Genomic DNA, 13,357 nt, shown 5'->3' on the forward strand with positions numbered 1-13,357 from the left:
AGGAAGTTAGAGTGAGAGAGAATGGGTGTCTTAACCACTACGCCATCTCTCCAGACCTTTTTATTTCTTTATTTGAGAGAGAAAGAGGCATATACAGAGAGAGGGAGAGAGAGAGAAAATGGGCATGCCAGGTCCTCTAACAACTGCAAACGAACTCCAGATGCATGCACCACCTTGTACATCTGGCTTTATGTGGGTGGTGGGGAATCAAACTTGAGTCCTTAGGCTTTGCAGGCAAATGCTTTAACTGTGGAGCCATCTCTCCAGTCCTGAGCAGGGATTTAAATGTGGCTCTACCACTTGCTTATGTTGGGACCTTGGACAAGCTGCTCTATGCTAGGTCTTGGGAATGTGGCAGTAACAAGTGGTGAAAGTCTTGTTCCCACTGGGCTGTTTTCTTGAGAATGAGACTGCAAAGTTCACTAGATATATCAAAAATTTGGGTAGTGTGAAGAACTGGTGAGTGTTACAAAGAAAATCAAACAAGGTTATGCAGAAGGGGCAGATAGGAGGAACACTCCAGGCTTTGTCCTGGAATGTTTCTGAAGAAGAGGTGGCAACCATGAGAAGGCCCAGGGGACAGAACGTCTGGTGAGGGCACAGTAAGTGCAAAGGCCCAGAGGCTGGAAGGAGTTTGGTAGGCTTGAGGTCAGAAAGGAAGTGTGTGGCTGAAGCTTCATGGCTGAGATGAGGCAAGACTAAAGAGGTGTTGTTAGCCATTTCAAGCACTTTGAATTATATTATAAGCACATTGGGAAGCTGCTGGTCACTTTGACAGGAAGGAATGGCAGGAATCATTTATATGTTTCAAAGAGCTCCTTGGTCAGTATAGACAATTGGCTGGGTGGGAAATCTAGGAATCTAGTCTAAGAGTAGGATCCTCAGAGCTCTGAGTTCTAAAAGCGCTGACTGCCTCAACCAGTGGTTTGCTTAAAGGGACTATCCTTTCATCATTGGCCCTCTGTTTCCCTTTGAACACAACAGTGTAAGACCTGAGAAGCCAAGAGAACCATGGCCCCTCTATGGCTTGAAGTCTTCTTTACATTAAAAAATCAAAATTCTCAACCAGGGCTATAAAGTCCTATGTCATGTGCATGTTTATATTCAACATGTAGAGGTGTTTAATGCGGGGTGTCACGTCACACAGCAGGGCCACTGGACTATGCACATGGTGGCTGGTATCAAGCAGATTTCTAGGAACAAGAGGGGGCTGGAGTGCTGGCTCATCGGGTAAGGTGATTGCTGTACTGATATGAAGACCTGAGTTCTGACCCTCTGCACTTACATAAAATGCCGGGTGTGCTGAAATATGACTGTGATCTCAGCACTGAGGAACAAGTTATAGGAGAATCCTGGAGATTTTCTGGCTAGCTAATCTAGCCAGATTGGTATATTCTGGGTTTAGCAAGAGTCTCTGCCTAATAAATAAAAATAAGGTTGGAGATTGAGGAACATCAGATTCTGACCTCCAGCCTGCAAGTGCACACACAGTGCACTCATGCACATATGAACATACATACACATACACATGAACACCAGCTTCTGGCTTCCACACACATATGCACCCCCTCACATACACACGAACTCTCTCTTCCTCTCTCTCTCTCTTCTCTCTCTCTCTCTCTCACACACACACACACACAACAACAACAACAACAACAATAAAGAATTTCTACAGTCCCAGCAGGGAGGACTGCTAGCCATACAGAATTCTGATTTGATTGATTGGATTTTTGTGCTAGGGACTCATGTATACTGCATGGGCCTTGAACTCCATGTGTAGCTGAGGATGATCTTGAACTTCCTTCCCCCCCCCCCTTCTCTCTCTAAACACACCATAGGCTCCAACTGGGCTTTTTAAAAATATATTTTATTTATTTATTTGAGAGAGAAAAAGAGGCAGAGAAAGAGAAAGTGAGAGTGCCAGGACCTCCAACCATTGCAAATGAACTCCAGATGCATGTGCCCCTTGTGCATCTGGCTTATGTGGGTCCTGGAGAATCAAACAGGGATCCTTGGCTTTGCAGGCAAATACCTTGCTGCTAAGCCATCTGATCCTCCTGCCTCTGCTTCCTGAGTGCTGGGATTAAGGTGTGTACCATCATGGTCAATTTGTGCAGCGCTGGGGAATCAAACCCAGGGCTTCACTCATGCTAGGTGAACACTCTATACCCACTGAGCTAAACCCCAGCCCCCAGGACAAGTTTAAAGTTCTGTGACCAGCTTTTTCCTTTCAGTTGTCAGTGTAACTGTGGTCTTAAGTAATCACATGCAGAAAACATCATAATTCTAGATATGAACTTGGACCCTACCCTCTGACTGTATAGACCAGACCAAAGGGTCTTGTACCCACTCATAGGCCCAACCTTGACTGCTGATTCTGCTGGGGATGGGGAGTGGGACAAATGTGGAGCAAGGACACTCTCTTGTGCGAGATGGGGTCCTATCCTTGCCTAGGAATCAGTGCCCCTGCCTGAAGGATGCAGAGGGAGGCTGGAAGGGATGGGAAAGGGAAGATGTGGGCCCAACCTGCCCCTGTTCACTGCCTGTAGCAGTCCTCAGCCGGGAGTTGAGCCTGTGGAAGGAGAATTGGATTTAATTGCTTTGTTGATAGAAAACCCACACTGATCCTGGTTTCTGTAGCCTGCAGAGGGCAGCCAGCAATTGCTCCAGTGGAGGGAGCAGGAGAAAAGGGAGGAGCCTGATCTAGAAGGCCCATCTGTGACTGGGTGCTAGTCTTGGCTTAGCCTCTGCTATCGTGTGACTGTTCTTCTATGAGACAGAGGGGCAAGTGCAGGTGGGGCTATGTGATGGGACATGGAGGGCAGTCCAAAGGGTGGCTGAAAGCCAAGCTCAAGACAGACTGTCCTGGGCTGAAACTCTTGGAACCTGTTGCCTTCTCTTAGAAGCTGGACAAACGACAGTACTCCCCTCAAAGAATTACTGGAAAACTTGAAAAATCCACAACTGCTCTGTGTAATGCCTGGTACCTCGTAAATACTGGTTGAGCATCCCAACTCAAAAATCCAAAATTTGCAACTTTCTGAGCATCAATGTGATGTAAGTGGAATGTTCCACACCATGGAAAACTAGGCTTCATGCATAAAATTCTGAAAAAAATATATAATTATCTTTGAGTGCTCACTTGGGCAGCATATATTTACCCTTAAGCCATGTGTGTGTGTATAATGTATGTGAAACATAAGTAAATTTTATGGTTAAATTTGAGTATCCCCCCACCCAAGATGTACCATTTTGCACCTGCAGATATTTCAGTATCCAAAATCTGAGTCACTTTTGCTCCCTAGCACTTCTGATAAAGCACACTCAATCTAGAAGCTGGGGAAATGGCTCAGCAGTTAAAGATGCTTGTTTCCAATGCCTGTCTGGCCAGTTCAACTCCACAACACCCACAGTACACCAGATGCAAAGTGGCACATACATCTGGAATTTGTTTGCAACATCAAGAGACCCTGATGCATACATACATGCACACACGTACATCAATTGTTTTTAAAAGAGGGTACTCAATCTATATGCCATATTTAGAAGTTTTGGTTGCTTTTTTTTTTTTTTTTTTTTTTGGTTTTTCGAGGTAGGGTCTCACTCTGGCTCAGGCTGACCTGGAATTCACTGTGTAGTCTCAGGGTGGCCTCGAACTCTCGGCGATCCTCCTACCTCTGCCTCCCGAGTGCTGGGATTAAAGGCGTGCGCCACCACGCCCGGCTTGGTTGCTTTTTTTTTTAACTTAAGATCCTAACTACTGAATTGTGAGAAAAGTACCACAAAGGGAATTAGAAAATGTTGCTTCGATTTCACTTCCACCCCCAGTGGTTCAGGAGGTCAAAGTGTCCTGTTATGTGAAATGGAGACAGTGATGTCCACAGGCCACTGTGAGGGGCACTGAATGGAGTTGTTACTAGGAATGTTTCCAGCAGCTCAAGGGTCAGAGACCACAGCAAATTTCTCCTGGTGGAGAAATGCAGGGCCTCAAACAGAGGGGCATGGCTGGCACATGTGCAGGCTCCAGCCAAGGCTGCCACAGGCAACTTCTGCCCTGTGGGTTTTTTAGGGCTTTCTGTTCCTGATCCACTAAAAGCAAAAGAAAGCATCCACTGCTTTAGGCACCCATCTCTCCTTCTCATCCTTTCTCTCTCCCTCCCTTCTTTACTTTCCTCCCTCCTTACTTCCTTTCTCTCTTTTATCTCATTTCCTTCATTTCTCCCTTCCTCCCTCCTCCCCTCCCTCCCTCCCTTCCTTTCTTCTTTCCTTCTGTTCTGTAAGTTCTTGAGAACTTGTGTGTCAAGCATTGAGGCAGATGCTGACTGTACAACAGAGAATCTGCCCAAGGATATAGATTCCATAGTGCATGTTATCTGGACCACAGGAGGACAGAGGAAGGCCCTGCTAGCCTTAAGATCAAGGTGAGCTGCCAGGAGCCAATGACATGAAAGGTCAGTAAAAGTAAGTGCTGGCTGGTGAGAGGGCACCCCTGCTGAGTGAACTGCTTACTCTCAGAGGGAGAAGGCTGCATGCGCCTGGAGAGGAGTGACACTCAGCAATGCATCCAGCTGAACGAATGGGTCAGAGCAGCAGAAACTGCACTGGAGCCCCTGCCTTCCGGGAGCTTGGTACTTGTCATGTAGTAAGTAAGCTCCTTGGAGAAGACCTTCCTAGAAGAGACCTGAAAATTAAGGCCCAGAGAATGGAAGGGCCTCACCACCCATTGCAGTACTGGGAACTCAGAAGCTTGGTCCTAAAGCAACTTTTCCAGCACTGTGAGCCAGTCTGGGAGGTGAGGACAATAGAGACCACCCTGTCACTCCCCAGGGATTCACATGGTTGTTTATGTTTCAGACCATCAGAAGCTGGAACGAGAGGCCCGCATCTGCCGCCTGCTTAAGCACCCCAACATCGGTGAGCCCAGGGGGTGTGTGGTCATAGTGGTTCAGTGTGGGATGATACGAAGCAGCCATTCTCTTCTGGGGATGGAGGCAGCAGAGGTGGGAGAGGGGGCATCTTTCTTGGTTTTTATGTGGCTCTTCAGTGCTTGGCTCAGGAACAGCTTCCTCCAGAGGAAGGTGAAGAAAGGACCCTTCCTCCCCTCCCACGCTGCTGGCAACCTCCTACAGAAAAGCTGTTGTGGAAAAGCCCCCACAGCTCAGGCAAGAGAGATGAAAATAGGCCAGGGGGAAGCTTGGCCTTGATCAGCAAGACCCAGTCTCCAGACCCACCCCATGCTGAGTCAGCCCTGTCTTCCTCAGAGTCCTGCCTGCCCCCTGCTCCAGGGTTAGACTATTATCTCCCTAGAAAGCCTGGGTGAAGGGTGCAGACAATGCCAGGGTGGTAGTACCCACAGGTACAGGCCCTGAAACACACCTCACTGCCTGAGCTCCATCCCTCAGCCCTCTGTGCATCTGGTTTACTGATCCTACTTATGAGGGATCTGAGTCATGAGGGGAGGAGCCTGGCTGTTAAATCCTGTTCTACCTGGGTATGGCCATGTGATCATGGTGGAGGCATTTCTCTCTCTGAGCCACTTTACCCATTTCCACCCCTGCTTCTCCTTCTCTGGTCACCTGGGCCTCTTGTACAAGGGAGCCTTTGCTCTGGGATGGGTCTGAGGTTCCCATTTTCTCCGCCTCCTCTCACAGAGGTAATGCTGAGGCTACTGGTGTCATAGAACATGCTTTGTGGAGCACAGCCTCCTGGCTTTCTAAGGAAATGCCAGCTTTGATAGATGCCCAGGGCCCCAAAGGTTAACTGTTCCAGGAGAAGGTTCTATCTATACCAGAGGCCCCGCCCCTCCACTGCACCAGAAGGCCAACAGCAAGAAGCTATATAGGACAGCTTGGGGAGGACCCTGGCTGGAGCCTGGCTTGCCCACCTGTGCCTGAGCCCCCAGTGATCTCTGACCCAAGTCCCATGACTCCCTCAGAAGTGTCAGCTTGACAGGAGAGTGGTGTGTGTCTGCTTGTGTGTGTGTGCATGCATGTGTGAGTGTGGATGCATGTGTATTTTTGTATGTACACATGTCTGTGTGCATGCATGTGACTGTGTCCATATTTGTGTACATGTGTGTGTTTGTGCCTGTGTATATGTCTGTGTCTCTTTATAAGCTTATGTATGTGAATGTGTGCATGTCGCTGGTCTGTATTATATGTTTGTGTGTATCTATGCATGTGTGTGTCTGCATGTATATGTATGTGCATACATGTGTGTCAGGGCCATTACGTCGGAACTGTCTCAGGTTAGTGTCTTCTTCCCCTCCCCTCTCCTTCCCAGCCATAAAGGAGCGATATGGGCTCTGAAGCTGACAAACTGCAGCCCAGCACTTCTTCGTTACGTGTGCCTCTCTGCTCTGAAGCTCAGGCTTTTCTGGGAAATGGGAATTACACTTGCCTTGTGGGATGTGGCGATTAAATAGAGCCTAGTGCAGTGACAGACTGGCAGCAAGAGCTTTACATGGCTCATCTGCCACTGTGCCCAGCCTGCCCTTACCACAGTACTGCCTTACTACAAGACATCCTTTGCCTGAAACTCCACATACCTGCCATTGCTCTGTACCAGCTACATGGTTGGTCTCAGGGGAGAAATCCTGTAATACACTTATGAGGCTCAAAAGCTCAGAAATGGCAGCCACCATGTCATCATGGAGCCACTGATTCTTTCCTTTACCCAATAAGTTCATCAGAAGCCCAACCACACACCCAGGTCTCTGCCAGGCACTGAGGATGTCAGGTGACGTGAGGGTGGGGATGGAGGTAAGTATGGTTGGTGCCCAAGAGTCTGCGGAGCAGAGTTGAGTATCCAGCTCTGAAGATACTAAGAGGAGCTATGAACTACCACATGGCTAAAGAGCCCCTGGATGCTCCTGACCTTGTCCTGCCAGCTCCACCCATGTAGGTGCAACCCTCCTGGAGAAGTTCATGGAGGCACAGATGTAGTACAGAAGTTCAGAAGAAGTCAAGCTAGAGAAGCACCCCAGGTCCTGGTCAGCCTGCTCAGTTAGTCCAAGCAAGGTGATAAACTGCAATCTGCTTTTGGCCACTACCTCGCCTCAAGGGCAGCCAGGTAGAGCAGGCCCAGGCTCAGAACACACTGGTCCAGCACAGAGGCTTTCCCTTCCATGTCCTGCTCGGGAAAGGTGTTACCCTCACCAACTGTGATGGGCAGATATTCTGGCCACCCTGGGCATAACCCTCTAGTCTCATAAAGGAAACAGGAAGTTCAGCAGGTGACTTGGGGTGGGAAAGGGAAGTGCAATGTCCTCATTTGCTGAACTCTTTCTAGCACCAGTTATTGTGCTAAATGCTTTTACAAGAGCCATCATATTTTTTCACCATAACAGCCCAGTGGTATTAGCACTTCTATGAGGAACAGATCTCAGAGAAGTGAAGTCAGTTTCATGAAGCTGCACAGCTCCTAAGGAGGAGAGCTGAGCAGGGGATGAAAACAGAGTCTGACTCTAGAGTCAGTCATTCCTTTCAACTTCCCCAGTTAATATCCTGAGCATGATATCAAATGACACACAAAACAGACAGGTGCTAACTTTCAACTTCAAGGACACTGGAAATATCTCAGACATGTAAAAAAAAACACATGATTTTAGCTACAGAAATAGAAACTAGGTTACATATTTCAGTTTTTATTTTTATTTATTTTTAACAATTTATTGACAACTTCTATAAATATAGACTACACCATGATCACAACCTCCTCTCACCACCCTATTCTTCCCCCTCCCAAACTCCTCTCTACTGAACCCTCTTCTTTGCAACTAGCATCTCCTCTATTTTGATGTCATTTTTTTTTGTTTGTTTTTCAAGGTAGGGTTTCACTCTAGATCAAGCTGACCTAGAATTCACTATGTAGTCTCAGGGTGGCCTCAAATTCATGGCAATCCTTCCTATATCTGCCTCCCAAGTTCTGGGATCAAAGGCATGCACCAATTCACCAGGATAATGATGCCATCATCTTTTACCCTCCTATTATGCAGATACCATCAGCCACTATGAGGTCATGAATACCAAGGCTACTTTGTATCTGGATGACAGCATTGTAAGCACTCCCTGCCTTCCTTTGACTCTTATATTCTTTGTGTAACCTCTTCCAAAATGGTTCCTGAGCCTTGGAGGATATGATAGAGATGTCTTACTTAGTGCTGAACTAAGTGACTGTCACTGCTTCTCAGCACTATGGTGACTTTTGAGTCACCCCAGTTGTTACTGCTATCTGAAAAAAAAGAAGATTCTTTAAGCAAAATGAGAGTAGCATTAATATATTGACATAAACATAAGTGATTAGATATCAGTTAAGTAGGCATAATGTATTTAGCCAGACAACAGTAGCTGTTACTCTCCTAGGGCTTATGATGTCCCTAGCTATAGTTTTTTTTGTTTTGTTTTGTTTTTTAGCTAGGTTTTCAGTACTAAGAATGTATGCCCTCCTGTGTAGTGGGTCTCTAGTCCAATCAGAGTAGCTTTGGATTTTTAAAAAATTTTAATTATTCATTTATTAGAGAAAGAGAGAGGGAGAAAGAATGGGCATGTCAGGGCCTCTGTAAATGAGCTCCAGACAAATGTTCCCCTTTGTGCATTTGGCTTACATGGGTACTGGGGAATTGAATCTGGGTCCTTAGGCTTTTCAGGTAAGTGAATTAACCACTAAGTCATCTCAAAGCCCAGCTTGGGACTTTTTAAGTGTCATTTACTTAATGAGATATGATCTTGCTACATAGCCTAGGCTAGTCTCAAGCTCACAATCCTCCTATGTTATGGAGGTTGAGGCCAACCTGGACTAGGATGTCTCCAAGAACAGACAACAAAGCCAGAAGTAACAATGCAACTCAATGGACACAAAAGCACCAGTCACTGCCCCAGGAAGGGACAGCTACTGCAGTTTCGGCCTTTGAATGTGGCCTGTTTTTATAGGCTTAAGCTGAGGCATCCTCAGGTTAGCCTTCATACGGGGAGAAGCTGTACCACTCAACACTGCAAGCACCAGTCTCCTGGGTTCCAATGTGAGATTCTGCCCCTTCCTGGGGACTGAAGAAGACTCTCATGTTGTTGTGCAGGTGATATGCTACCTGAGTGGAACCTTATGCTCCCACCTAGTGGCACAGAGGGACAGCCAAAGCGAGTGAGTTTGCTCTGGAGAAAACCTCCCCCAGCTCTGTCTGTTCTCCTGAGCCCTGAACACTTTTCCTATAGGCACGGAGGCACTGAATCTGAGTGTGCCCCAGTCTTCTTGAGTCACTTCTAAAGGGCTGTTGATCTGGTCCTCAAGCCCTTCTCTGAGGAGGTTCTGGTTCCAGAGAAGGGTGGTCCCCTGTAAGAGAGGAAAAGAGGTTTTCATGTGACCCTGATAACTGACTAATTCCAGTTGATTGAAGATAAATGAGAAGACAAATGTTATCCTATAAGCCACAATCTGGAGTCTATACTGGGATGTGTATTTCTACACAACCTATGACATATACACTTTCTCAAGCACATCTGTACACATTGTCTCTGGTCAGCGGTCCTAGAAACAGAGCCTGAGGGAGGGATTTGGGTTCCCAGGAGCTAGGAGATAAATGCATCAACTTACTACTAAAGAGATTCTCATCAAGGGACTGATGTAGGATTGCTGGATCCATGACCAAAAAATGTAGTTGAGCACACACATTTATAATCTAAGCCTGCATTCACTGTGAAATGCACTACAAATTAAAATATATTATTGGACAGAGGACTAGATAAACATGTAGTAAAGCTAGCATGAGAGACATATTTTGCTTAACATTACCAATATATGCTTGTAATTCCAACACCGAGAGAGTGATCATGAGTTCTAGCCTGAGCTACATATGGAGGTTCTGTCTGAAAAAGAAATTATAGGCCAAGATGGCTCAATGGTTTAGCACCTCCATCACCTTGGGTTCAGTCCTCAGCACTGAAAAAAAAAAAAAAAAGCCAGGCATAGTAGCGCACACCTTTAATCCCAGCACTCGGGAGGCAGAAGTGGGAGGATCGCTGTGAATTCAAGGCCAATCTGAGACTCCATAGTGAATTCCAGGTCAGCCTGAGCTAGAGTGACACCCTACCTTGAAAAAATTTTTTAAAAATTTAAAAAAGGAAAGGAAACTTATTTTAATTAACGTGTGTGTGTGTGTGTGTGTGCACGCGCGCATGCATGCAAATGTGTGCCTACATGTAGGGGTCACAGAACAACCTTGGGTGTCTTTCTTCAGCCTCTGCCTTCTTTGAGATAAGGCCTCTGGTTAACTTGGATGTCACCATGCAAGCTAGACTGACAGGCCAGCAAGCACTAGGGATTCACTTTTCTCTACCATCTCAGTATTGGGATTACAAATGTGCACCACCATGCTCAGCTTTTCAAAAAATTACTCCATGTATGTGTGTGTGTGCATGCACATGCATGCATGCATGCATGTGCATAAGCGTGTGTGTACTACCTTGCTTGCATGAAAGACAGATACAACCTCAAGATGTCCATCCTCTCAGTCCACCTTCTTGTAACAGGGTCTCACTTGTTTTGGTTTTACTGCTGCATCACCAGACTCCTGGATTATGAGCTTCTGGATTTTCCTGGTTCTGTCTCCCATTGTTTTGGGCATATTGGGACCACAGACACTTGTGCCACTTTGTGTCCAGCTTTATGTGTTGTGGAAGATGGAACTTGGATTGGCAGGCTTGCAAACAAGTGCTTTTTCCTGCTGAGCCATCTCCTAAGCCCACTTCTTTCAACATGACTTCTTAAGTAGCAAGCACTTTCCTGACTGAGCTACCCCCTTTGCCCTCTAACATTTTAATTTAAATGCATCCCCATCATATTCCATCTCTGGTGCCCATCTCCTGTCTTTTGCGGCATGCACTTGGGAGTACAGCCTCTCAGCTCACTCTAAAGTTTTAAGTGTGAATTTGACATTCATAAGCCATCCAGGCTCAATGTTGAGTCAAGTGGGTGCACATGGGGTTTTCTAGGGAGTAGTAAGTTTTTCCCACACCCCTATTCTCCCAATCTTGTCCCCACAGACACCTCAACCACCACTTCCATGCCAGCTTCCTGGAGAGACTTGGGCCACATATAAGCTTAAATATATCCTTTTTAGAAAGAACTGTTGTTCTGCTTTGCACTGTGTTTTTTTCACCAAACAACATAATTTGGAGATGATTCTGCATCTATGGGTGATGACTGCCACATTATTCTAACAGCTGTGCAATCCCATTGTGAAGATAGAACCTAATTGTCCCAGCCAGCCCCACTGCACATACCATTTATACTGGCACAAGAAAGGACAGGTGCCCTGGTGTTGCAGTCCGGTTTGCACTGCTAGTAGAAATCACCCAACCAAGAGCAGCTTGTGGGGAAAAAAAGAGGTTGATTTTGGCTTGCAGTCTCGGGGGGAGGGTGAAGCTCCGTGATGGCAGGGAAAACAATGGCAAGAGCAGAGGCTGGACATCACCCCCTGGCCAACATAAGATGGACAATAGCAACAGGAGGGTGTGCCAAACACTGGCATGGGGAAACTGGCTATAACACCCATAAGCCCACCCCCAACAATACACTCTCTCCAGGAGGCATTAATTCCCTAATCTCCATCAGGTGGGAACCTAGCATTCAGAACACCTAAGTTTATGGGGGACACCTAAATTAAACCACCACATTCCGCGCCTGGCCCCCATAAACTGATAACCATATGTGATGTAAAATAAAATACATTCATCCAACTTTAAAAGTCCCCATAGTTTTTATTAATTCTAATGATGTTCATACATCCCCATAATCCAAGGTATTTTAACTGAGCCCTAAAACCAAAAAAAAAAAAAAAAAACACCCTCAAAAACCCATAATGGCACAGAATAAAACATTCACACTGCAAAAGATGGCATTGGGCATAGCAAAGAAATATTCAACCAATACAAGATTTAAACAGGGCAAACACCAAGCTCTGTAGCTCCAAGTCCAACAACTCTAGTCAATGACAAAACTCCAAGTCTGATAATTCTAACCAGCAACAAGTCTCTGGTATTCCAATTCTACCCTCCCCCCCGCCCCCACCCCAGCTAGGCTACTCACAGTCCTGGAAAACTTCATCAGAACCGGCAGCTCTCCTCAGCAGCCATCTCGTGGCCTGCGCATCTCCACTGGGTCTCCATGCAGGCATCCAGCAAACCTGTTTCACACTGCCCATGGCCATTTCCAAAACATAAAACCGTGTTGCAAACTCAATGACCCTCCCTTTCCTGCATTTCTTATACTCCACAATACCAGGTACAGTGCCAATTTGTTAATCAGGGGTAATAAAGCAGACTTTGAAGAACAGGACACTTCTTGAGACTCAGACCCCTTCAAAAGAGTCTACATTCTTCCTGTTGCTCCAGTGCAGGTCAGCTGGCCCAATCTCAAAGGCTGTAATCTCTCAATTGTAGCTGAACGGGCAGCAATTCACCCAAAGATTATTTTTTTCTGTGCCATATCCCTCTGCTCACACCAGTTCATTTCTACACAAAAGAACCATGCACAACTTCTCAGGACATGGGCATAACAGCAAGCTTCCCACACAAACTGCTAGCCCAGTCTAGGCAAAGCTCTTTCTTATGAGGATAAACCAAACCTCACAGTCCATAGTTCTTACTGCATTCAGGTCTTTCAACTCTGACCACAATAGTCCATCAAGCTGTACTTACAGCACTGCAAGGCATCTCTTAGGCTAAGGTTTCAAATCCTCCCACATTCTTCTTGAAAATCAGCTCCAAAAGGCCAAAGCCACACAGTCAGGTGTCTAGCAGCAATCCCACTCCTCAGTACCACTTTACTGTTGCAGTCAGGTTTGCATTGCTGGTAGAAAAAACCCAACCAAGAACAACTTGTGGGAGAAAGAGGTTTATTTTGGCTTACAGGCTCAAGGGTAAGCTCCACAATGGCAGGGGAAAATGATGGCATGAGTAGAGGGTGGACATCACCCTCTGGCCAACATAAGGTGTACCATAGCAACAGGCCAGTATGCCAAACACTGGCAAGGGGATGCTGGCTATGACACCCATAAGCCCGCCTCCAACAATATACTCCCTCCAGGAGGCATTAATTCTCAAATCTCCATCACCTGGGAAACTAGCATTCAAAACACCTAAGTTCATGGGGGACACCTGGCCTGTGAGAACTGGCTCTTGGCTGTCAGGCTGTAGTTTCCAGAATCAACCCCAGACTGCTCAGACTCTTCCTTTCAAAAACTGCGTCATTTGGGGAGCTCTGGGTTCCTAGGAGCTTTGATCTGTTCCTGGTAAATGAAGTGTGAAGACATAACAGGTTTGCAGCACTCAGGGCTCAGGGACCAGCCACTCTATCTCCC

At 46.5% G+C, this 13,357-nt stretch overlaps 1 protein-coding gene across 4 annotated transcripts in view; it reads left to right on the forward strand.

Moving 5' to 3' along the window:
* The window catches only part of Camk2a (calcium/calmodulin dependent protein kinase II alpha), a 67,220-nt gene that overhangs the window by 21,502 nt on the left and 32,361 nt on the right, over positions 1–13,357 (forward strand). For all 4 annotated transcript variants that reach the window (XM_045132273.1, XM_045132274.1, XM_004664775.2 and 1 more), the window contains exon 3: positions 4,858–4,917. In XM_045132273.1, the coding sequence (XP_044988208.1) occupies positions 4,858–4,917 (60 nt within the window). The remainder of the gene's footprint in view (positions 1–4,857; positions 4,918–13,357) is intronic.

The sequence above is a fragment of the Jaculus jaculus genome, chromosome 13, assembly GCF_020740685.1.
Source record: "Jaculus jaculus isolate mJacJac1 chromosome 13, mJacJac1.mat.Y.cur, whole genome shotgun sequence".
Lineage (NCBI taxonomy): Eukaryota > Metazoa > Chordata > Mammalia > Rodentia > Dipodidae > Jaculus > Jaculus jaculus.